This window comes from Pieris napi, chromosome 8 (genome assembly GCF_905475465.1).
Source record: "Pieris napi chromosome 8, ilPieNapi1.2, whole genome shotgun sequence".
Classification (NCBI taxonomy): Eukaryota; Metazoa; Arthropoda; class Insecta; order Lepidoptera; family Pieridae; genus Pieris; species Pieris napi.
The window spans coordinates 1,423,907-1,451,782 of record NC_062241.1 but is presented as its reverse complement, the minus strand read 5'-3'; the positions used below and the strand labels follow the sequence as shown (position 1 = coordinate 1,451,782).

At 33.9% G+C, this 27,876-nt stretch overlaps 1 protein-coding gene across 1 annotated transcript in view; it reads left to right on the top strand.

The window, feature by feature from the left end:
• The window catches only part of LOC125051858 (head-specific guanylate cyclase), an 85,906-nt gene extending 58,391 nt beyond the window's left edge, over nucleotides 1-27,515 (top strand). Inside the window, exons 9-15 of the mRNA XM_047652451.1 lie at nucleotides 16,776-16,955; nucleotides 18,287-18,425; nucleotides 20,940-21,106; nucleotides 23,107-23,250; nucleotides 23,751-23,905; nucleotides 26,310-26,451; nucleotides 27,125-27,515. Of these exons, the coding sequence (XP_047508407.1) occupies nucleotides 16,776-16,955; nucleotides 18,287-18,425; nucleotides 20,940-21,106; nucleotides 23,107-23,250; nucleotides 23,751-23,905; nucleotides 26,310-26,451; nucleotides 27,125-27,208 (1,011 nt within the window). The 3' untranslated portion in view covers nucleotides 27,209-27,515. The remainder of the gene's footprint in view (nucleotides 1-16,775; nucleotides 16,956-18,286; nucleotides 18,426-20,939; nucleotides 21,107-23,106; nucleotides 23,251-23,750; nucleotides 23,906-26,309; nucleotides 26,452-27,124) is intronic.
• The last annotated feature ends 361 nt before the right edge of the window (nucleotides 27,516-27,876 follow it).

Here is a 27,876-nt window from a genome sequence, read left to right as displayed (position 1 = left end):
TAATTTTCATTTCTCTAAATAGTAATCACTTTTAACATTTGCGGTTGCATTGAGTAAATTTATAGAGGATATTACGTTAGTCTGTGGTTAACATCCGTAGGTCACTGTTTTGTTTACTCTGTGGTCATCGTATTTTGGTAGAATGACATTAATTGATAATTAATTATTACCAATTACACAAAAAGTTTAGGAAATAAAAGCAGCAGCATTATCAGCCCAATTATTTTTCCAAAGCATACTCAAACGAAGGAATTAATTGTCAATAATAATAACTTTTTAAGTTTTCAGTAATTTTATAAATGTCATAAACTAAAGAACAATATTACCTATACGGACTTATGTAAGATAAATAGAATTTTATCACAGATACATTGGCAAGTCAATTCTGTGAATATTTGACCAAATATGTGTAATACTGTCCTTAGCCTTAAGGTATTATGCCTTTTATCGAACAAAGAGCCTTTGATGTTACAGCCTTAAAATATCTTACATTCACCGAAAAATAAAACGTGAGTTATTCGTTGGTTACAGTATTTTTTTACCGATTTTCTCAATTATTGTTTCGTTTATGAAATGGTTATAGGTGAATATTTTTACTATGTCATCGTGGAACATTACGATCTAGCCTAACTTAGGAATAATAAGTAATTATTAATTAATTTAACATAAGAAAGTGTCCAATAGCACCACTTACAGTCTATATTAAGGGGAAAACACTAATTTTCACTCACTCTTTAGCACTTAACACTAACGTGCTCTGACACTAACTCACTAGTTCAAATCGTTTTGTTATTTTCAGTTTTCTCACTAGGTCCGTGGTATCAAGGAGTTGAATAGCCTAGGGATTCACGTGATGGTTGAGGCTATTTTCGTGGGCTCTAGCAGTCTTTTTTATTATCTTGATTTTGGATTTTTTGGGTGTGGCTATTATGGTATAGCTCCACATCTGGCAATCAAAAGTCCATATAGGTGTCAGGACTTGATTGTTAATCAATAGTTTATTTTGTACTAATAATATGGAATGCCAGTACTACTTAGTGTAACGGAGATCCAACTCATTATCTTTATATATATAATTCTTCTGTGAGTGTGGATGTCACTGAACTTCTCTTAAACGACTGGACCGATTTTGATGAAATTTTTTGTGTGTGTTCAAGGGGATCTGGGAATGGTTTAGATTCACAAATCAGCCCGGTAGATGGCGCTGAAGTCGGTACTTTCATACTTTGTTTAATATCCTAATCGCTTGAAATATCAGGACAACGTCTGTTGGGTCCGCTAGTAGGTATATAAAGACGCAAAATTTAAGTAACACTGTGTGTGTTAGTGTGTGTTAATAAACATCCAGTAGTTATCTTATAGGCAAAAACAGTATTGCCCGATTATTAAATTAAATATTCATTCTAAACGCGTAAGTGGAAATATCAATCTTCGGTTTATTTTAATTTATATTTAATATCTTTATGCCTTTTCCCCGAAGGGGTAGACAGAGACCGCGGATGTCCAATTACTACCGACTTGGCATACCTCTCTCGCTTCATCCACTAACATACCATTCACCATGCATATTCGTCTGTTATGGGTAGTTTTAACTTGTCCCTTCTCGAGGGCATCCTAAATTATTAGTTTATATAAGTATTAATCAATCAAAATTCCCATAGACAATATATATCATTAAATTCTTAATACCGGTAATGTTATGAACAAACTCCTTTTTCTGAAAACTCACGAAATATTTTCGTAAGCTTCCTATAAAGCCGCGAACAATTTGAGAACGGCCATTAGAGGGATACATCTTTGCAGTCTTGTAAATGGCGTAGATAAAACGAATTTTATCATTTGTTTGAGACGTTTTTATAACGTAACGCATTGTTTGAAAATGATTAATCCGGATAAAAGGAGGTTTTAGTTGTTAGGTTACATTTCCAAATCAGAATATTTTAACAAAAGGTGTGGCGCTACAGTTTTTTGTTAAGTATGGGCTTTATATTTCTGTATCTGTTTCGAGATCAATTGTTTTGTCTAATAGGCAAGTAGGTGATCAGATTTCTGCCGCCTTTGACCATACGTGGGAGTGTTAAGTTTGATAATAGACAGAAAGTCAAATTGTGTACAGCCGGGGTTCAAACCTACAATTTTAGGGATGAGATTCGCAAGCTGAAGTTACTTGGCCAAATGCTTTCAGAATATCATATACTGTTAAGCGAAGTGGCCAGTTTTGTTTTTAACATATTTTTATATACAATATTGAGTACGTCTTATTTACTAACTGTGTTAATTCAGCAAAAAAATATTTTTCAATTCGAAAATTCGTTCCTGATGTCGATCTCGAGATTGTTTTACTAAACTGAGGGGAGGTTTTCAAAAGAAAATTTATTAATTTTTCATTCATGCTTCCCTTTGATCGTAGCGCGTAATTTTTTTTAAATAGGTTCTGTGGTTTTCCTAATCAAATCTTGCTTCTTTTAAACATAAGTTTGGATAAGAAAATCATGGCAAAAGCTTAATCTAACTACAACTACCTATAACTATAACTACCTTAAAATAAATTTTAAGGACCTAACTGCAATCAAGCTTCGCTGAGAAAATCCAGTAATATGGTTTCTCTATACAGACATATTGTATTATCGGAATTATTGTGTTTTGTTATAATTTATACTTCGCCTAAGAATCGAATCTGTTCGCCTTAGCGTAGTGTGATCCTGTAACAGCCCGTTCCCACTAGTCGTAAGTCGCATAAGACTAAAAGTCGAAAGTCTGATGTCCCTGTTCACACTGCGTCGCGAGTCGTATAGATCGTAGTTTCGCGCCATTCGGTACGTAGCGAATTCGCGATGTTGTGCTCTACTACTTACGAAGAAAATTAAAAAAGGTTGAAAAAAATGTCAATTCCAAGAAAATACTGGATGTACCCAATCCTAACGGAAAGATCGACTCAACTAATGGAATAAGTTCTTCGGCTTTTATTTCTTTCTCCATTTTCACACAACAAACAAAAAAACACGAATGGAGTGAGCAAGCAATGTGTAGGAATGTGTGTCTAGGAAGCGGGGCGGGGAGAGAGGTAACAACGCGCTCGAGTCGTAAAGACGTACGACTAGTGTGAACAGCAACAAGCAGGCACCTATGCGAGCACGATTCGACGCCAGCCCGTTCCCACTAGTCGAAAGTCGCATAAGACTAAAAGTCGAATGCTCTGGTCACCATACACTTTATATGGAGCTGTTCACATTAGATGAGACGCGACTTTTAGTCGAATACGACTCAAAAAACCATCCGACGGGCCAGCGCCCGTTTTAAGACTGAAAGTCGCGTCGAATCGTGCTCGCATAGGTGCCTGCTTGTTGCTGTTCACACTAGTCGTGCGTCTAACTCGACTCGACTCGAATCGAGCGCGTTGTTACCTCTCTCCCCGCCCCGCTTCCGAGATCGCTACACATTGCTTGCTCACTCCATTCGTGTTTTATTCCGAATGGCGCGAATCTACGACCTATACGACTCGCGACGCAGTGTGAACAGGGACATCAGACTTTCGACTTTTAGTCTTATGCGACTTACGACTAGTGGGCAACAAGCAGGCACCTATGCGAGCACGATTCGACGCGACTTTTAGTCTTAAAACGGGCGCTGGCCCGTCGGATGGTTTTTTGAGTCGTATTAGACTAAAAGTCGCGTCTCATCTAATGTGAACAGCTCCATATAAAGTGTATGGTGACCAGAGCATTCGACTTTTAGTCTTATGCGACTTACGACTAGTGGGAACGGGCTGTTACAGACGAATAAAACACGAATGGAGTGAGCAAGCAATGTGTAGCGATCTAGGAAGCGGGGCGGGGAGAGAGGTTACAACGCGCTCGAGTCGATTAGACACACGACTAGTGTGAACAGCAACAAGCAGGCACCTATGCGAGCACGATTCGACGCGACTTTTAGTCTTAAAACGGGCGCTGGCCCGTCGGATGGTTTTTTGAGTCGTATTAGACTAAAAGTCGCGTCTCATCTAATGTGAACAGCTCCATATAAAGTGTATGGTGACCAGAGCATTCGACTTTTAGTCTTATGCGACTTACGACTAGTGGGAACGGGCTGTTACAGACGAATAAAACACGAATGGAGTGAGCAAGCAATGTGTAGCGATCTAGGAAGCGGGGCGGGGAGAGAGGTTACAACGCGCTCGAGTCGATTAGACACACGACTAGTGTGAACAGCAACAAGCAGGCACCTATGCGAGCACGATTCGACGCGACTTTTAGTCTTAAAACGGGCGCTGGCCCGTCGGATGGTTTTTTGAGTCGTATTAGACTAAAAGTCGCGTCTCATCTAATGTGAACAGCTCCATATAAAGTGTATGGTGACCAGAGCATTCGACTTTTAGTCTTATGCGACTTACGACTAGTGGGAACGGGCTGTTAATATTAATTGATACTGTTTTTTTTTAATATTTCAGTACCGTAGCCGCTTTTACACAAGCGCTTAAATGACAACAAAAATATCCATTAATTTCCGTTTCGACAATCCACTATGGACAATTCCATTAAAATTTTGAAATACCTGTCCATATTTCAATTCAGTATTTTGCTTCAACGTATCGCCCAATTCACGTGATGTTTTCATGAATTTCAAAGAACGTATATTTTACAGTGTTTTTTAAATGGATGTCTTGAAATTTAAGAATTTATTAGATTGATTGTAAAAGGTTATATATTTTTCCTAAAAGGCCGGCGATGCACGTTGTTGCACGTTGCACGACGCATTGTTCAAGAACATGACCAGTTTTTGTTTGTTTGCAGGTGCATACAGAAATATTTCGAATTTACTGATTTTCCTCCATTCTACGCCATTTATTTCAGAACTGGCAATAAATGTAAATTTAGAACCATTTTTTAAATGTTTTCCTAAGTGTAAATTACATGAATCAATGATATTCCGAATCAAAACGAATTTGATTGATTTAAAAATTACAAAAAAATTTCGTGATTCTTGGATATTTATATTACATATAAAATGCATCAAAAATGTTATTTATGGACTTCCCTTACACCAAAGACTTTATGTATATACATTGTAGAACATAGTATATAAATAACAACTAAGACAGTCGATATAACTACAGGTCTTAATCGCAGATATATCCTGTATCTTGTGGCGTAGATTTGTAGGTCTAAAAGAAGCCCTTAAAACATGTTCACATATAAATAATTTGAGGCTTGAACACACGATCTGAAAGAACAGTCTCACCTTCCTCAAGTCAAACATAGCTCTTAAAAACATATTACGATATCAGTGTATATGAACTTTATAATGATACATACATTCTTTTATACAACGAGTCGTCGATTAAATGTAAAATATTTATTTTCCATTATCCGAGATCCATATCGGAGATCGACTTTGATATAAGATTTCCAGCGCATAACGATTCTTTACAAAGATATTGTTAGGAGTAATATATGGATTCTATTCGTCTTTGAATATGATCGTAACCAATATATTTTCATTACTTTTATATTTTGAAAAGCTCCAACAAAAGTTTAACATTAACATAAATTATAGCATTCTATTGCTACAATTGGCTCTTGACTTTTGTTACTTAGATAGGTAATATTTTGTACCGTTTACTATTGAATTTAATTATTTAAAAAATAGGAACCTTCTAGGCGTCCTATTACTTGTCATCAGCATCTGTAATCTGTAAATTACAATAAATAAATCAGTACAGTCTATTTAGGTCTGGGCCTCAGATATATCTGTTTTATGATCATTTGGCAATCTATTAGGCAAGTAGGTGATCAGCCTTCTGCCAAAGACACACGCGGTTGACTTTATGAGTCTAAGACAAGCTGGTTTCCTCACGATGTATTCCTTCACCGTTCGAGTGAATTTTAAATGCGCACAAGAAAGTCCATCGGTGCACAGGCGGCCATCGAACCTACGACCTCAGGGGTGAGAGTCACACGCTGAAGCCACTAGGTGAACACTGCTCTTACTTACATTGGTTCGCATAGATATTGACTTAACAAACAACTTTTTGATCCGTTTAATTAGTTCAACATATATCTGACCTTATTCACTGTTTAAGGCAAAGTTATTCATGTAACGTATTTCAAATGCCAAAAATTTGACTCAAATTACATTTATTACCAGTTCTCAAAGACGTAGGTCGGTAGAAGAACTGGTCAGGAATTCCCACTAGCCTCTTTACTTGCCTCATCTAACTAACACTATAACTTAACGAAGGAATATAGTTTTAATAGCGGGATTTGGAGGAGGTCTTTGCCAAAAAGCGCGCTTAGATATCTAAAAAGAATGAGATGATAGAAATATAAATGTGTGTATCTAAAATAAAAGGCTTTTATTCTTATTATAGTTGAAAAAACACTTTTTTACCGGATTGAAGTTATGTATTTTTTTATATAAATTTACAATTATTTTACATAATTTTAAATTTAGCCGACGTTTCGCTTGCTTTATAGCATGCGTGGTCACGGTGACTGAAGACAAAAGGTGTTGAATGTCAAAAAGTATCACAGCTGTAGAAAAAGTTGTATGATCTGTATTTATTTCCCCGGAGTTGGTATCGACTAAAAGATGGAGGGTTTTGGCAGAAATGACTCACGGTCTCCTTAATGCTGTAAAGCACGCGAAACGTCGGTTAGATTTAAAATTATGTAAAATAATTGTAAATTTATATAAAAAATACATAACTTCAATCCGGTAAAAAAGTGTTTTTCTATATTGTATAAAAGTTATGTCAATAAAAGACAATACTTATTATAGTTTTAAATTTACATTCATGTTTCATTCAAGTATTTGGTTAAGATTTGAACATTGGCTACATACATTCACAAAGAAAATCCAAACCACTAAAACACTTGCACACTCAAAATCGTAAAGAGACTCGCCAAACTAATTCAGAATCACGACGTGATTGAAAGAAAATATTTACGTAGATATCGAACCGTGTGGGCACTCGACCATTGTTAGAAAAGCTTTAGAAAACCCTTTTGTGCGGCCACTTTAGGCTCCAATAGGAGACAGTATTTACTTTGTACGATTCGGATCCAATTTACTGAGGTATGTAATTTGAATTTGGAACGTCAATACTTGTGCAAATTCTAATAGTTTTTAACGATCTGTTTACATTTGGTACGGGTTTTTATATCTGTTAGAAAATTTAGACGTTTGATATAATGTTTTCGATTTTTCAATTTCAAAATTCGAACAAATTGTTTATCTACATTTATTGTAAGATGCGATTCTGTAAGCGCTCGGATCGAAAATGAGCTCGTTAACTTAGATTTGTACAAGAAAGTAAATTGCTAGCAGCTTCGCTTTGTTCCCAACGAAATATTACTTTGAAGTTTGCGGTTGAAAGAATCAAAATATTTTGTGTCGTAATATATTGTATGCCTCAATTGTTTTCTAAAACCGACATCTGGAATTAGGAGAGATAATATATACAATTAGAGCAGTATTGGCTTCAGCATGCGACTCTCATCCCTGAGGTCGTAGTTTCGATCCCCGGCTGTGTACCAATGGACATTCTTTCTTTCTGCGCATTTTACATTCGCTCGAACGGTAAAGGAAAACGTCGTGCCTATTAGATTGATAATCATGAAACAGATACAGAAATCTGAGGCCCAGACCTAAATAGGTTTGAGCGCCTTTGCATAATTTTTATATAAATTGTACGAAAATTTATCGATTTTGCAATACCGGTGGAAATCTTTTCATCCAGTAATGAGAAGAAATGGCAAATTATGTCAAAAGTTTTCTTTTGAAAACATTTTCCTTATCCTATAATATCTTCTGTTTCCTCTTAATGAATATTTTATGTGTCAGGTTCTTTAAACATGTGTCCATCATATGCAAAAATAGTTGTCAGGGCCTTATTAAAAGGTTATCTATTATAATAAAAAAAGTGTGTGTACTTATGTACACGCGTTAGAAGTTATATTATTTTATCTTTCGCCTTATTCTACGTTTGTTCAAAAACGACACAACAATAGAAAAAAGGTATTTAATACATTGAAAGTTTTATTCTAGTTAAATAAAATTTATGTAAATATCACATAATTATTTTAAAATGTCTAAATGACTATGCTAACTCAGGGTGTCGGTTTTTTGTGACGGTGTGCGCGCGGATCATAAAAATTTACTCTCATCATTTTTCCTTAACTCACTAAAAGAAGCATAACTTCAAAAATGTATACGTCTTGAAAGTTCATACAATTTCAGCAGCAATTCTACGGGCTATTTCCACGAAAAGAATTGAATGTTTTTCATAAATTAGCTGTTATGAGAAACTGAAAATACGCAGTGCAGTAGACGTACTAGGTACGTTCTGAAATGTTAAAATATATTTCGACGAAGACTTTCGAAACTTGGCCAAATTAATTTTGAGAATAACGGCAAAAATATATTGGTTAAATCTTTAAATTTGGAACGATTGAGGGGCGTCGGAAAAATAATAAGATAAGATAAAAAAAAATAAGTATTGTGTAGTGTAGAGTATTGTAAAGTGGAAATTTATATATTTTAAGGAAGAAATTTATATGATCCTAAAGGACATACTCGTATTAACGTTAGTATTTTTATATTTAAAAAAAACACAGCTTAACACATATTACAAAAAAAACGTGTGTGTAATTATGTACACGCGTTAGAAGTTTTACTTCTTTGGCGTAATAATTTTCTTCGAGCACTTTAGAGGGACGTTTCCCACTTTCAATTGCATTTTTCTAGTCCATTTAAATGGTCACTACTAATCGAAATGACATAATATGTACTTATCATGATATTTTACAATAAACACTATGTTTTGTATCACATTGGAACGGGTTTTCTCGTATAGAAATCATTATTTTGGTGTAAATATACATGACTGAAAAACACTACGCCATGACAGACAAACATGTCGATAAAACAGAGCAAGCGCCAACTAGCGGCCCAGACTGTTTTACCGATGTTTGTACAGATATTCAGGGTGTCGTTTTTTTTGTGACAGTGTCCGCGCGCATCGTAAAAATTTACTATCATCATTTTTCCCTAATGCGCTTAAAGAAGTACAACTTCAAAAAAATCCTTTAACTTTTGAATCAGTAAGAAATATCCTAAAGCGAAAATGAGCTTATGGTTTCGTTGTGAAGCCGGGTCTAGCGAAGTAACATAGCCCTACAACTAAATGTTTCAGTTACAAAACTGGATAGAAAGGGATTCAGGTCAAACGCCCGAAGCATCTTGTCCTCCTCGAAAAAGACAATACAGAGCAAACTAAAATAAATTATGTTTGATGTATGGATATATAATATTCATTCAAATGACTTCAATTTCCTTGAAAACAATTTTCACATATTGTACAAAAGAACATTTTGATAGTAAACTTTTTCTATTTCTGTATTTTAACTATGTGTGTTAAATACATAAATTATTATTTTTTTATTTGACTTCATTCCGAGTGCGTGATGTTTCAAACCAAGGTAATAAATCTTTAAAATAAAACACTATATTATTAAGCTCTGGCCTTAAAATATAGTATAAAATATAAATTATCGTTGTACATTACAGGAAAATCCGAGTACTTTTCTGTGATGGACGGTGTACTCTACAATTTTCGAACAAAGTTATTTTAAGTGCTTTTTAAATCACACATTTTTAAATGGAAACTAAAAATACTTTTCAAAATAATCTTACCGCTTTCATGGCAGCCTTCCAGGGCTTATAGACTGCATCTACAGGGTTCGTTCCGTGGCGAAACAATTGTTTGCGTTTGTATGCGAAGTTACCAATTATAATATGTCGTAAGTGTTGATAGTATGAAATAAATCAGTGGCGCTACAACCTTTTCAAGACTGGACCTCCGATTTCTGTATCTTTTTCATGATCATTTGTCAATCTTATTGGCAAGTAGGCCATCAGCTTCCTGTGCCTGACACACGCCGTCGAATTTTTGTGTCTAAGGCAAGTTTTCCTTTACCGTTCAAGCAAATATTAAATGCGCACGTAGAAAGAAATTCCAGCAGCTGGGGCTCGAACCTACGACCTCAGGGATAAGAGACGCATACTGAAGTCACGAGGCCAATACTGCTCGTTTATTATTCAAATATTATAATCCAATTAATTCCTTTCTAATGGACCATAGACGATAAGGATGAGACAATTACGTAATGTTTGCACAGTAAAGTGACCACATGACGTTAGTACCTCATGTTTGCTTTTCACAAATAGGTTTGTTGTTCTTAGAGCCCTTCATCCTTTCATTACGAAGGTGCTGCTTTTGTCACGAAAATAAACGTTTTAAACTTGACATAATGAATGAGCTAATGTGGAGATGAAAGGGGTTTTTCAGAGATTACCCGATGTTTCCAAGCTGGAGATTACGAATACATCCTTGACCAATAATAACGCGAATAAATTACGTTATTTAAAAAGTTTTATTTGAAATACCTACTTCGGAAACTAAATATTTAAAATTTTATATATTTCGTGCTATAGCTACAAAAAATACAGTACATTACTTTACGATGTAGAGTTATACTTTATTCCAGAATAATTGAATAAAACATAAAGACATATAACTTCATAATACGCCTAAAAGTGTATTTGAATTGAGCTTGTAAGGAGTTCATCTATTTTGTTTCCTACACAAAAAAGACTGCGACTTTACATAATTATGGCTAATAAGTAATATTATTTTGACTTTTCTTTGTACAATAATAGTAAATAGCTCATTATACTAAGGAAATGTTCATTAACAGTCTTAGTGTTCTATAATGTTCTGAAACTATGTTCGTGTGTCCGCGACCTTGTAAGAAGTATATATATTAATATATACAATATATTCAAAGTCAAAGTCAAATCATTTATTTCAATTATGGTAGGGGAGCCTAAGAGGGGATTTCGGGATTTACTAAAGCGCGGCAGATTAATATATAGGGGGATACCTTGTACCCGGTTAAGTACCTCCACAAAATATGAGGCCCATATATAAGGCCGCGCGTGAAGGAGACAGGATCAGATTAGTAAAAAAAAATTGACCATCAGAAATTCCCGAGCGCGTCAGATTAAGGTAGGGTGAGTTAATTACATCCTAAAAAGTGTATATTCCACTAATCTGACAATTTGAGAGTGACGGAAAAAAAGGGGAGGGCAACAAAGTGGTAAAAAAAACCGTCATCTCGACATTCTCGAGCGTAGCTAATTTTTTTTTTATTTTGAAGGAAATAATTCAAGAATAATGAAAAATATATAATCTGACGATTTCCGCAAGCCGAAATAACAAAAAATCGTCGATAAAGTTAAATGCGTGCAGCTGCGTGATGCCTACATTTCCTTTAACCGATCGGAATCTACTAAACGGCGTTCTAAATATTTCCCTCAAAATTACATTTCCTGTGAATTTGAACCGATTCGGACCGAGAGATTTTGAGAAATTTTGAAAAATCTTAAAAAAATAAGAAATTTTTTTTTTTTAAGTGGTTTCTTTATTGATCAACTTCAAAAACTAATCCGCCTTTGAAAACCACGTCGATCGCCACCAAGCTCGTCAAAAGCGCTTGATTAGTTCGAGAGATATCGTGAACGAAAGAAACTCGAAAAAGTGTTTTTTCGGGATTACTCCGAAATTTGTGGTTCTATCAATTAAAATTGCAAAATTACTTATGATGATGATAAAACTGCGTCGAATTCCGCCAACCGCGTGAAAATTGCTTGATCCATTCAAAAGTTATTGCGGTTTGAAAATTCCAAAAATAGTGTTCTATGAAAATTCTATCAGACTTTCGAGCTGGGAGAGCTCAAATGCATAGACATGTTATTTCTTTGAACTCAGCGAGCTCAAAATATCAATTTTAAGCGCCCAGGAATGGAATTAGCGTGAAGTTGCAGGGATGGCTCTTTAGGTGAACCGTTTTTCTAAAAAAAAATTGTCAGATCAGGCGAATCCCTCTAGATAATCGTCAGATTATGAGACAGTACGTTTAGAACATAAAGATGAACCACATATATCTTAATCTGACGCGCTTGAGTATTTCAAAATTGCGATTTTTTTTTGCATATTATGAAAATGGCCGTGGGTTTGCGTCCCATCGAAATCGTCAGATTAGTGAATGAGAGCTTTTTTTTGGTGCACTTAACACTCCCTTAGAAAATCTGACGCGCTCGATAAAATTTTTTTTTTTCATTTTCAACCCTTAAATACAACCACCCGCATCATGCAAACGATCAGATTAACATACGTACATTATTAAAAATACGTAGGGCATAGATGCTATCAATATCTGTCGCGCTCGAGGATTGCCATGCAACAGTTTTTTTTACATATTTAACTATCTATAGCCGCTTCCCCCACCGATGAAAAGGAATTTATCATATAACATTTTTTTCTTCTTTTTATCTAAGCTTTGCATCCCAATAGGTCTCTACGACGCTCGAGTAAATCCCCATTTAGCATCGTGGGCTCCCCTACCATTAGACCATCTAAAATGGCACTTTTGAACGTCAAAAAAAAAATACAAAGAAGATTCTAGTTGCCCCTTCCAAAAGGTAGTTTCGTGTGGAGAAGAATGGGCTAGAAACTCCACACTTACTCTTTTAAAATAGGTTTACAATATTTGTTACATTTGTTAAATAATTATATGTGAAGACAATGTACTCTTAGAATAAACTACTATACTAAAAAAAGTTAGTATACATGTTCCTCACATATTTACAAATATCGAAGCCGTAGAATATTAACATTATCGAGTAATAAAAATATTAAAAAAACACAACATGCAACACAACATATTAATTGAATAGATTATACAAAAATATCTAAGCTCTAAAATCCATCCGTATCACCTTGACGTCCGTCGTTCTACAACTGAGCACTAACAACTATGTGGAACCAGCTGCCCACTGAAGTATTTTCGAATCAATTCGAAATAGATCCCTTCCCGGCAAAGCACTTGCGAGCCCTTTAGCAATGTGTCAATGCTCCCGCAAGACACTTTCTTTTGACAAATTAGCGAACTGTAAAATCGACTCCCGGTGGGGGTTTTCCCTGGGAGATACAACCATTCAAAGGCCGGCAACGTACCCATCAAAATGGGTGTCCATGACCGTCCTTTTTGAGCGTCCCGTAGGCCGTTTGCCCTCCTATACTATAAAAAATCATTTTTCGAGTTGCCGTTTCTTAAACACTTATAATTAAAGTTTTACGTCACACAAAATATATCGCTACACAGTAAAAGAACTTTGCAGTTGAGATGAAATCATTATGGCACTTTTAGTTGAAGTGAGTTAGATTACTGTTGTTTGTACACATCGTTACAAGGGTCGTACTCAATCCCAACTTTATCTTGAGTGGTCTCCATAAAAGGATCCTTACCACATTTTCTGTATTATATAAAAATGCACGGATCTTAAGTGGGATCAGTGTTCGGCATTAGTTGAAAATTTTAAATCATAAAATAAATCTGGCAATATATTAAATTTTGGGAATCAAGTGAAACTGAACAGGTTTATATTTCTAAATTCAGCGTTTTCAACCAATAGGGTGAATTTTCTATAAAATATTCTTGTTAATTAACATTTAATACGTATTTATGATATAATTTAATTTAATAGCGTAATAAACTAATGATTTATTGTCAGCTGAATATTTCTGAATTGTAATTGTTATTCATAGTTAAAAGTATTTTCATCTGATAAAGTGTATTTTCTATAAGTTAATTAATATGTACTTCCTATTGTTCAAGTATTATACTCACGTAAATAGTCAATAATAAAGTTAATCATTTTATTTAATAGCGAGATATACTTATGGTAGGGGAGCCCAAGAGGGGATTTCGGGATTTACTAAAGCGCGGCAGATTAATATATAGGGGGATACCTTGTACCCGGTTAAGTACCTCCACAAAATATGAGGCCCATATATAAGGCCGCCCGTGAAGGAGACAGGATCAGATTAGTAAAAAAAAATTGACCATCAGAAATCCCCGAGCGCGTCAGATTAAGGTAGGGTGAGTTAATTACATCCTAAAAAGTGTATATTCCACTAATCTGACAATTTGAGAGTGACGGAAAAAAGGGGAGGGCAACAAAGTTGTAAAAAAAAAACGTCATCTCGACTTTCTCGAGCGTAGCTAATTTTTTTTTTATTTTGAAGGAATTATATATAGAATATTCTTGAATTATAATAATGAAAAATATATAATCTGACGATTTCCGCAAGCCGAAATAACAAAAATTTGTCGATAAAGTTAAATGCGTGCAGCTGCGTGATGCCTACATTTCCTTAAACCGATCGGATCCTACTAAACGGCGTTCTAAATATTTCCCTCAAAATTACATTTCCTGTGAATTTGAACCGATTCGGACCGATAGATTTTGAGAAATTTTGAAAAATCTTAAAAAAATAAGAAATATTTTTTTTCTAAGTGGTTTCTTTATCGATCAACTTCAAAAACTAATCCGCCTTTGAGCTTGAAAAACCACGTCGATCGCCACCAAGCTGGTCAAAAGCGGTTGATTAGTTCGAGAGATATCGTGAACGAAAGAAACCCGAAAAAGTGTTTTTTCGGGATTACTCCAAATTTGTGGATCGATCAATTAAAATTGCAAAATTACTTATGATGATGATAACTGCGTCGAATGCCGCCAACCGCGTGAAAATTGCTTGATCCATTCAAAAGTTATTGCGGTTTGAAAATTCCAAAAATAGTGTTCTATGAAACTTCTATCAGACTTTCGAGCTGGGAGAGCTCAAATGTATAGAAATGTTATTTCTTTGAACTCAGCGAGCTCAAAATATCAATTTTAAGCGCCCAGGAATGGAATTAGCGTGAAGTTGCAGGGATGGCTCTTTAGGTGAACCGTTTTTCTAAAAAAAAATTGTCAGATCAGGCGAATCCCTCTAGATAATCGTCAGATTATGAGACAGTACGTTTAGAACATAAAGATGAACCACATATATCTTAATCTGACGCGCTTGAGTATTTCAAAATTGCGATTTTTTTTTGCAAATTATGAAAATGGCCGTGGGTTTGCGTCCCATCGAAATCGTCAGATTAGAGAATGAGAGCTTTTTTTTGGTGCACTTAACACTCCCTTAGAAAATCTGACGCGCTCGATAATTTTTATTTTTTTTTCATTTTCAACCCTTAAATACAACCACCCGCATCATGCAAACGATCAGATTAACATACGTACATTATTATAAATACGTAGGGCATTGATGCTATCAATATCTGACGCGCTCGAGGATGTCCATGCAACAGTTTTTTTTTACATATTTAACAATCTATAGCCGCTTCCCCCACCGATGAAAAGGTATATATGATATAAAAATTTTTTCTTCTTATCATCTAAGCTTTGCATCCCAATAGGTCTCTACGACGCTCGAGTAAATCCCCATTTAGCATCGTGGGCTCCCCTACCATTATGATCTATTGTCATTAAAACCACTGTTTTACCTTGAGCTTCTACATATGTTCATATCTGTATTTAGGATTAAATACACGATTTAGTACGTCTTAGGCCTTACGAGTAGGTACCTTATTTATTCGTGGATTAATTATAATTCGGCTAGTGGACAGGATTACTTATATCGACAGGTATTCTTATTTCAAATAATTACCACAATAGGGTTTACTATATATTATGATATACATCCCAAAGCGTAAGGCATTATTACAATATCTTTGTTTATATTAATAAACAACAACTCACATGGGAGCTAAGACTTGCTTAATAATACATCAAATAGCACTAATCTTCGGGGTAACAGGTTATGTGACATGTTGGGGATTTCAAAGGAAATGTCAAGCCATGCATTTGACAGTTGTCATATCTCATTATGAAACTGTGGTGAACTGTCAGTGTGGTCACGTCACTGGCGTCATTTATCTTGTTAAATTTATTGAAAACAAAAGCGTGTTGTTATTGGTTTTTAGGTTGGAATTTATTTTCTTTGACTCGTGTTATTGAATATTGTATTTCGAACAAAAGTTGTAATAATCCAATATTGGTAAGAGAGACCTTATATTAAATTATTATTAAGATATTGGTACTTTTTATCGGATTTGCCATTTCCATATTGGATGCTTACCTAAACATTCATTGAAGTGAAACTTCTTTAGGCGCATGAGGGTAAAATTTTTACTGATACGTCACGAAGATGTGCAGCGATTTTGTCGAAGAAAAGGGAGAGAGCGATTGAGAGAGAGTGAGAAGGGCAAATTACCTTATAAAAAAATCTATTTTTATAATTAAAATTTCGTAAATTAAAGAGAATTTATGAAATACTAATATTTTATATTTTATGAAAAATAATTTATTGAAATCTCAAATGACGAATTGTAAATTAAAATGCCATGTGTTTTAAATATTATCGATGAAATAAATTCAAAAAATTAAATTTATAAATTGTATTACTTTTCGACACTTTTCAATATTTTAATGACAATTAAATTCATTAAATTCCTAACATATCTTCATTTTCCCCTCCAAGTCTCGGAAATTTTCAGATTTGTATAAATATGAACAAGACTTAAAAATTAGTTTGCCAAAGAAGTTTCACTTGTTTGTACCTTGTACGCACGCACTTTTTTTTAAATATTGCCTATAGATTAGGTACTAATGCATTTTTAATACAAAATATATAAAGATTTTTTGTGTGTAATAAAAGTGTATGTACTTAAAACATTTAATATAAGAACTGTATTAACTACCCGCAATAACATGTCTTTGTATTTATACTATAAGGAAAATGCCTAACAAGCTTTATTTCGCAGGGCCTCGAATTAAAGGGACAGATGGTTTTTTGCCCCGAGTCGGATTCCTTACTTTTCGTCGGGTCACCCTTTCTCGATGGACTCGAAGGTCTCACTGGCAGGGGTTTATTTATATCCGACATTCCATTACACGACGCCACAAGGGACGTGATCTTAGTCAGCGAACAGACTAGGGCGCAGGTTGGTGACAGTTTCAATTTATTATCTGTGTTCATCGGAATTTCTAGTAGTCTGTGATGGTTTAAAATATAGATAAGTACGATTTTCGGGAGCCTCATAGCCTAGCGGTCTTATTAAGTGGCAGCTAGGTGAGGGGTACCGGGTTCGATTCCCGGTTCGAGGGCAAGTTTTAATTTACTTTAAATTTGTTCTCGGCCTTTGGGAGGGTTGTGCGGTACCGGGCGAGTGCCTAAAACCGTACATGGAGGACATGGTCGAATTTCTAAGGCAAAAGCACGAATTATAAAAATCTTATACTTGACGCTGGCTAATGCACAAACCGTGCCAGAGCCATAAAAAAAAGTACGATTTTCATATACGTTCAATAAGAGTGAGATAGATTTATATTTATGTATGAAGTTTTGGAAGAATTAAATGGAGTTACAAACATTTTTCAACTATATATAGCTTATTAATTAAATTTTTCAAGCGAACAAACTGTATATATATTGAATAATTTGTGCTCATCACTCTTGTGTCAGTTGACAAATAAATAAACGTGACAGAACATACGTTATCGAGCACGCACGTTCCAACGCACCACAACGTTGTAGATACGTTCATTATTTCCTCATATGCTACAATTTAAAACACGTGACGAGTGTGTAAACGCTATATATGTATTAAAGTATCGCGTTTACACACTCGTCTTGCCCACTTCACTGCTCACTACGGCAGAATGTAAAACTGGTATAAGACTATACCTTTTTGGATCTAAGACATGTCGGTTATGAATGTTGTGAGTCGCCCGCTCAAGAAATTGTATACTACTCCTACTTGTTTAGCATCTCTGAGATTGCCATAAAACAATTAATGAAATTATCTCTATGGGTATAAAAGTATGTTGTCTTGACACAATGTCATAATTGTGTTTAAATTAATTCCGTTCAAGTCGGTTTTCTTGGAAACGATAAAACATTTATGTTCTCAGGGGACGTTTTTAATTAGCGATTTTCTTATTATCCACTCTCGTTAATTATTTGGAAACTTGATGAACTATATCTCAATTATGTTCTTTCAAATAAAATGTTTTAACCTTAATACGAAATTAGCTTTTATAATTAGCTTTAATCTTACTAGAGTTTTATTCTTGAAGGTTATATCTGCGAGTTGATTATACCTAATAAGGAACACTAATTATATTAAAATCCTGGCTTCAACTAAGGTCCGGAGCTTTCATCATTATTTTTTAGTATATGTTTAAAATTTAAATTCTAAATAATAAAATAAGTTTACGTATAAATTACTTACGTAATTTTTGACTTCCATTTTTAAAAATCTTTTTTCGACAGGACGGACTTCGTAAAAGAATGGATAAATTGAAGAACTCAATAGTAGAACTAAGCAAATCCGTTGCGAAGGAGAGAGAAAAGAATGTCAGTCTTTTACATCTTATATTTCCACCACACATCGCGAAGAGACTTTGGCTTGGTAAGCGTAGTTTTCTGTCTCTTTTCATCACTGCTTATACACAATTTGACAGGTAAGGACAAAAGAGTCATTTAGTTTTTTATGAATAAGGGGGAAAGTCTATATTGTAGAATGTTTATTAATAATAATACCATGGTTATAGGCTAGGATATAAAATGTCTTTAAGTAGACATATATTATGTTTAAAGAACTTTATTTCTCATTACAAAAAATATATTTTTATTGACATGAGAAACTTAATATAATACTAGCTGATCCGGCAAACGTCGTTTCGCCATGTATATCATTTATAATAAAAAAATAGGGGTTGATCGTAGAGGGGTGAAAGTTAGGGGTTGTATGTATTTTTTAATGCTGTATCATAAAAAAATAGAAATTAAAAATTTTGTCTAAAAAATAAAAATAAAAATTTAGCGGTGGACTACCCTTAACATCTGGTGGGCTGATTTGTGAATCTAAACCATTCCCAGATCCCCTTGAAGACACACAAAAAATTTCATCAAAATTGGTCCAGTCGTTTAGGAGGAGTTCAGTCACATACACACGCACACAAGAAATATATATATTAAGATAAATATATAGATACGCGTCGCCGTCAGCTATCCCAATTTTAGTCTACTAAGCTCATTCTTATATGTATATTTAATGCCCTTTTGAATTGATTAAACACGCTAATATTACGAATTTTAGAGCGTAATTGGTGAAATAATTGCACACCCTCATACTTAATAGACTTTTTTAAATAATTTCTCGCTCGACGAGTATTAAGAGTAGTGGTGTATTTGATGTTTTTAAATGATAATCTACTATGGAGAGAGTTATATATACTAGGTCGTACCTACGTGCGTTTCTTGTTTATTTATAAGTCCTAAAACAACGTGTATGCTTAAAATATACAAGAAAATATGACATCACAAATTTCACACACATACATTTTTAACTAGCAAAAAAGACTAAAAAATAACTAAAACAAAATAGAAACTAATTTTTCATCTATCTCATTTTTTGCTTTTCTATATATTTCATTGTCGAAAGTCAAACTAAATTTAATCTGGTCGATCTTTAAAGAATAAGCGTTCAAATATAAAACAAATGTTTTTTGGTTATAAACATTTTACTAATATAATATAGCAGTAATAAGCAGGATGGATAAGCCCGACCTATTAACCATTTAACCACATGTTTTTCATATCGGTAAAGCCTTATATTACCAATTACACCCACACGTTTTATTAATAACCCACAATAATTCATATTTGCCAAAGTAATTAATTTGTTAGTTAACACCTGCGCTCGACAATTAACTGTCAAAGATGATTCGTTACTGTGTACGTACACACACTGTACACACGTGTGTACAGTAGGAATCGGCTCGTTTTACTGAGAAGTAAAGAGAAACAAATCTCTTCTCAAGCTTCCATTAAATCTTTACTGTAGGTACAAACATTACCTGTCCACATCGTATCTCTAAGTGATTTCTTACTAAGTGATGTGAAACTGATTTAACATTATCGTGATTAATATGCACTTTTTTTTCATGTGTCCTTTTTTGTATTTTTTAAATTTTACCTAATAATTATTGTTAACATAAGTTTTAATTGCTTTGTTTTTCTCCATTAGTTTTAAATAAAAAAAATGACTATATGTCAGAAGAGATCACTCGAAAGCGATAAGGCCGCCAGTTGCCCTCCTTTTCATTTAATTATGTATTTTGTATTATATTTCTGCAACGAAGTGCTAATGCTAGATGAAACTAGCGACCGTCCGTCCCTGGCTTTTTATACCTTCCTCATAAATAATTCTAGATTTTGGTGAAAACTGTTATCAATTCCGTTGGAATACTTTTGAGTTTATCGCGAACTGATAGATAGACGCGATGAACTGACTTATTTTTTTTATTGATATCATCACGCCTTTATCCCGAAGGGGTAGGCAGTGATCACCGATCATCACTTGCTACGGTCCTGACCCCTCTCGCCTCATCCACTTTCAAGACATTCACTGTACATGCTCTTACTTTTCTCTACAATTTTTAACTTGTCCCATATCTAGTACTAGGGGGGATCTGGTTCAAGAATGTACCACAAGGCCTACCCATTACCCCACCTGATGGATCCGTTCTACATGGCCAAAACCACTCAATCATTTTCTTTGGTATCTTTGTCATTAATTTTTATTTAAACCCACACTGCTGACATATTTCAGTATTACTTATCCAATCACGTAATGTTACGATGTTAATGTTTTTAGATACAATAAGAATTATACTATCTACTTTATCGATTCTTAAATGTAATTTTGTTTTTCCTGATTGATTTTGTTTTTGCTTTTTTTGTTTCGTCTGTAAGCTTTTGTTCACTCTTGTCAATTTGGGTTCGCCTGTTAGGGCAGGAGTGTTGTTATAAATAAATAAATAAATAAATAAATAAAAATAAATAAATGTTTTGATAGAGATTATTCATAATTAAATTAAAATAAATATATTTCAAAATAATATCTTCTGTGTATTTTTAGGTGAGGCGATAGAGGCAAAAAGTCATGATGATGTCACAATGCTGTTCAGTGACATTGTCGGCTTCACCTCAATATGCGCTACAGCCACGCCCATGATGGTAATAGATATGCTCGAGGACTTATACAGCGTGTTTGATATATTCTGCGAAGTTCTGGATGTTTATAAGGTAAGAAATATATAGAAAATAAGTGATTAAATTGTAAGTCACAATTATATCTATTATCTAATTTATATAATTAATTATGAGGCAAAGACAAGTTTAAGGGGAAACTACGTCAACTACCAAAACTTTGACAGATATCTTATCTATGAAACGTGCTCCTACTTGGATTTGACAGATGCATAGACACTAGATACACACGCTTGTATTCTAAGACAAATTAATTAGTTTTATGATTCAAAAGCAATCAATGAATTGATTAAATACAATTATAATAATCCATATACTATTCAAAAGTCGAATTCTATAAATGATTTTTATGTCATATGTCATCCATTATACCTTTTTTAAATTTGACATTGACAACTTAATTATGACGTCAAGAAATATAGACTATATTACACGATAACGCATGATAGATAATGAATCTTGTTAACGTAAGAATGGCGTACGTGACAGGATGCAAAAGCCTGGTATAGCTTTCGTAGATTGTTTTATGTGAAGTAGAAAATCGAGTTTCACCGGCAAATATTTAAATTGACTACGGATTTTAATGTATTTAACAATTTTCTTAAATTTTCGTTAAAATTTTAGGTTAACAAATAACTAAGAGTTAGGCTAGATATCCAGTTTCTTACTGAGACTAAAGAGTTTATTTTGGTTTTGAGATGGTTCTTTAACCATATTTTGTTATTGCTACTGTTAATTTTCTAAATATTTTTTTTATTTTTTTTTATTACTTTAGATTAAGGTTCTATAATTTTTTTATATAACATTTGGTTATGCTCTTCTTGCACTTTACTCATAATATTTCTTTTGTTAGTTTTTCCCTCATTAGGGTTGCCTGGAAGAGGTTGCTTGTTAGCGATAAGGTCGCCCGCATCCCTTATAATTTTGATGTACATATTATTGTGTTATTTGTGTGTTTTTTTTGTGCAACGTAGTGTGAATAAATAAATTAATTAATTAATCAATATATATATAATATCTCTAAAATACATTGCCATACACATATTGTTAGGCGGTAATTAAACCACGATACAAGATTCTGTCCAAGTTAGGTTCAACTTATGGAAGTTTAAACTGAAGTCAGAGTTAATTACGTGTTTTAACCCAGCTCTATCGCTTGTTAAACAAGGTTTCATGGTTAGATTATTGCGAAGATCCTCAGAGGGTTGCAAATTTGATTTATATATTAAATTGACTGACCGATACGATACAGCATACTTATGTACTTTCATGAACAATGATAATATTGAAATATACAACAGCAATTGTTAAAGCAATTAGAATAAAACAAACAAACATTCTTCTCACGCGTGTCTTGCGCACCCTGAATATTATTGCATGTGTGACGGATATATTTGCACTCTGGCTGAATTCACAAGAATTGCATTATTTATAATTAGTTTTTATTATTATAAAATGGTTTAGGTATTTCGTTTTTTATTTTGTTTTAGTTAATTTTTTTATTGATAAGTTTTATGTTGTAATAGTATTATGTTACTGTAAAAATAGGAAATAAGGAAATAAATAAATACTGGCAAGAAAGCACAATAGAACATGGTTAATGATTAGTAAATGCCAAAAAATTATTTCATTGTTTTTGTCTTGTAAAGGTCATCTTTCGTTATGGTCCAACATCGCCGAGAAAAAACTGCCAATTCTTTAATATTTATAATTTGCGTTCCGGTCGAATCAGGTGCATGATATAAGCCTATACTTAGCTAAATCCACGAGGCTCTCAAAAAAGATTTAACTAATGTCGTGATGTATATATACCTGTATATAGGGTTAGCATTCTGATAAATGAGCTAGGTCTGGATATCCATAGTTGCTCCCCTCACACTTTGAAGTCAACTTTCCTTTTTTTATATGTTTTTATCTCTTCGTGTATGTCTCATTAAATCTTGTATTTTATTTTTCTTGAACCAATGTATCAGTGTACTGAGCGTTGACATGTTTTTTTTTTAAATAAATATAATTTTATTTGTTATACATAATAGGTGGAGACTATTGGCGATGCATATTGTGTTGCTAGCGGACTACATCGGAAAATAGACACTCATGCGCCGCAGATTGCTTGGATGGCGTTACGTATGGTGGAAACTTGCGCACAGCACTTTACACACGAGGGAAATCCTATTAAGGTAATTATTTTTTAATGGCGTGTTGACACGCCTGTCAAAAACGAGACTTAGCAACTCTTCTAACTGGAGCTAAGAGCTAAATTTCGTATTAAATATTACCCTTACAACAACGCACTTGTTGTACTTGATAAAAAGGACTATAATAAAATGTATAAAATACATAGAATTTTTTTCCATTCTAGTATACACAAATATAGATAGATATATGTGTGTATATATATATGGTTTATTTATAATTTATGTGATCTATAAATTCCTTTTTTAAACTTGACGATCTCACATAAAACTACGTAATTTTGCCGTAATGTATAAATTCTATATTTAATTGACTTCTTTACATATTGTATTAACAATTCTCCAGCCAAGATTTAAAATCACTAGACGCTCAATTATAAATTTTTAAAAATCGTTAATATTAACTAAATAAAAATAAATCACGAGAACATCAATTTATGTAATAAATTCATTATGTAATTCTGTAATGGTTTTAATTCTTTTAGATGCGCATAGGCCTCCACACGGGCACAGTACTCGCTGGTGTGGTGGGTAAAACTATGCTGAAGTACTGTCTCTTCGGGCACAACGTGACGTTGGCAAACAAGTTCGAGTCTGGCTCCGAACCGTTGATGATAAATGTCAGCCCTACAACTTACGAGTAAGCACTATTTTAATTATGTACAGTATGGAAGTTTACGAGGCAAAAACCCTCTAAAAAATTCACTATAGTTGTAAATTAAAATTATAAAAAAAATGTGTTTATTCTTTATAAACAATTCATTATAATGTGGAAGATTTGGGAACCCTTTTCAGTAATAAATACCTGTGTCAGGGTTTCCAGCTCTTCCGAACTTAAACAGTAAATTCCATAAAAATTATATCTATTTTTTTGTCAACTGTTTTCAATACTTCTGAGTGCATGAGTGAATGTGTGGGTGCATGTGAGTGTGTAAGTGAGTGAATGAAATGTGTAACTAAAATTATATTTCAATACTTTTTATAATTAACATAAGCTACACATATTGTTTAGCTAGTTCGGGAAACAGTTTTATAATAGGGTAAATGTTTTGGATTAAAAATACTTCAACTGAAACTTATATTTTGCGAATAAATTGATTAAAAGATAGATTTTTCAACATTAAACGAATCTTGTTTCATTTTCATTTAACAATAATCGTACTTAACAACTCCATTTAAAAAATTGGCGACCTACTTACCCTTCATATAACATATGATTATTTCCAATCGTTGCCGCAAAAGCAAATATCTCCTAAGAGATGAGAGATAGCCATATCGAATACTTGACATTATACGATAATTTTATATTTATTTCATAGGGCACTATAATAATAAATTTGATCGTTCCATTAGTTTTTATAACCATCGTAATCCCAACCATAAACTTTACGCATTCTTTATTTGGCTGTACAATACGGCTTTTTTGTAATTTTATTTTTTTAAGTATATTATTTTAATATATCGATATGGTGTTTTATTTTCTTTACATCTACTATGACGGCAATGAACACTTGCTATAATGATATTATATTAAAGTCACGTGAGGAAATCGGCTTTTCATACATCTAAAACTTACAACAGGTATCAAACACGGAAAGCGAATACATACCTAATACCAAAGCTAATAATCAAAGAAAATTGCAGTTCACGGGCTAATTAGCATTTTAACTGATACCGTTGAACATTAATAATTAGTTCATAAAAACCAATTCAATCTCTTGAATATAATTAGCAATTTAATTATTATTTAATGTTTGATTCTCCTTTTCATCATTTCGAATTAATCCACAAAATATTTATTGACTAATGACATTGTTAATCTTAATAAACTAATATGATTATAGCTAGAAGCCTTATTTATTATAATTTACTTATACTAAGTGAAGAACGATTATAAAAGAACGTTTAAGGTTATATAGAACAGGTGGTTCATTGTACAATCTCGAATGCCTTCAATTTATTGATAAAAACCCTTATATTCCCAAGTTTTTGTTACATACCCTTATGTCCCAAAAACTAACAATATACGTCCCGAAACTTAGAAAATACGTGAAAGTTCTCGGCCTATTCCATTACCTTATCGGATCATAACTCATACTTTTGAACATTGATTCAAATAGTATTATGGGGAAAGGGGCTCGATTTTTTGTGTTCATACTTTGTGTGTGAAAAGATGATGCTCTGTGAATATTGGTTTAGACGCGTTTTGAATAATAATGCCCAATATGATTTGATTTCTCCGTAAATCCTTATTTATTAAATGAACTACCTAAAGTGGATTTTTGTTCGGATTTTACCGATGTATGCCTTCTTGTGGGAACTTTAGGTGTAAAATTCAGAAAACTACGCGGTCTAATTACGGGCGGAAGCTACTGAGATCTATTATTTATGTCTACAAACTTAACGTTGTTTGAAAGAAACGCATAAAAGCGATCATTTCATTCTCATATAATAAAAAAATATTGTTTAATGACAAGCGAACATTGACTACTTATTAGGAAACATGATGATACACCAAATGTTTATCTTTATGTTAAAGTTAGAATGGTATGAGATAATGTACTGTAAAAGCTTAAGACTTAAAAGGCAAGACATTTTTGTATTTTGCATTGACGTCAAGGCAGAATACAAAGCACCATCCGTAACACCTCGACGTCCGTCGTTCCACAATTGAGGGTTTCTCAAGGCAGTTTTTGCCGCGCACCGCCACTATGTGGAACTAGCTGCCCACTGAAGTATTTTCGAACCAATTCGACTTAGGGTCTTTCAAGAAGAGAAAAGGCCGGCAACGCACTTGCGAGCCTTGTTGCGAACTGCACTTGGCTTTATCTATGACTTTTGACTTTTGTTTTTCGGCTAGGCGTAGCAACATGTCGACTTCAAAACTAGTGGCAGACTCGCAATGAAAATACAGATATGCAGTCTGAATTTATTACATTTTTATTTGTCAATTTAAGGAAGTTTTGTTAACTTAACATTGTTAAATAAACGCCAAAACGTGCCTCTTGGGTTAAGCATTTCACAGTAAATCTAATTATTCGCAGGTGGCTAATCAAGTTCCCGGGTTTCGAGATGGAGCCGCGAGACAGGTCGTGTCTCCCGAATTCCTTCCCAAAGGACATTCCCGGCACTTGTCATTTTCTACACAAGTACACGCACCCGGGGACAGATCCAGACGCAAGCCAGGTGAGCCTACATCATAAGTTAAGTCTGAAAATATGTTTTGTGTGATTGAGTCACGTTTTCAGAGTCAGTATTACTCCATGTCTGGTGTTTTTGTTAGGGATATCTCTAACGCTTTGAATTTCGGTGTATAGTATACACTATACGTACGTTGTTCACAATAAATTACTAATTTATAAATATAATATAAAAGATAACCCATATTTATTTCTTGAGTGTTAACATTTTCACAATACATTAACTACTGAGTAACGCGTTTATTACTGTATTCGATAGTTTTTATTGTACGCTAAAGAATCCTTGTCCCTGTAAGAAATCCTAGAGCAGTGTTGGCCAAGTGACTTCAGCGTGAGGTCATCCCTGAGGTCGAAGGTTCGATCCCCGGCTGTGCACCATTTGAATTTCTTTCTAAGGAAAACATCGTGAGGATTCCTTGGCGTGCGTCAGGCACAGGAGGCTGACCACCTACTGCCAATTAGATTAACAATGATCGTGAAACAGATACAGAAATCTGAGGCCCAGACCTAAATAGGTTGTAGCGCCACTGATATTATTTAACGAATCCTTGTGAAACACACCATGTTAATGACAAACTATCTATTTATAGTCATGTTTGTTTGAATTCTATTACATAATGTTACATTCATGAGTTTTAATGTGTATTTGATTTTTTAAGGTAAAACATATTGAGGATGCGCTTAGAGACTTTGGCATAGGACAGACCAAGCCAGCAGACGTAGAGAGCGAAGATCCAACATAGTCATCATAGACATTTTAAAATTTAATATTACATTCCAAAGATGCAAATAGCTACTTTTGTTAGAACGAACCATTTACAAGATTTTATTATACTAGCGGATCCAATAGACGTTTTCCTGTACACACGTCTAACATACAAAAAAACAATTATAAATCATTCTCGACTCCACTTGAAGACACAAAAAAGTTATCAAAACCTGCCGTTTAGGCGTATAATTACGAACACATGCACAGAAGGTTTATATATATATATACCAGATGTTTCTGATAAATAACTTAGAAACCGACTGCAGCACCATCTACTGGGCTGATTTGTGAATCTAAACCATCCAGGGCGCCAACCAAACGCATAAAAAAGTTCATTCAAATCGGTCCTGCCTTTTAAGAGGAGTTCAGTGACCCCATGATGGGGCACAAGGCACGTGGTTTATTCGTTATTTTTTTTAGTAGGCTTCTGTGCCTCTCAACTTAATATAATTGTCCGGAAATCGAATTAGCCATTACAGCAAGCTCGTGACCAAGCATGGCTAAGACATTAGGTACTTACTTAGAGATTTCCTTCATTTTATAACTATCTTAAATTATTTGCGGGCATAGGCTTTGCATAAAATAGATTCATAATAATTGTAGAAATTATAACTTTTCTAGTGTAGCCTATCTGAATAAATG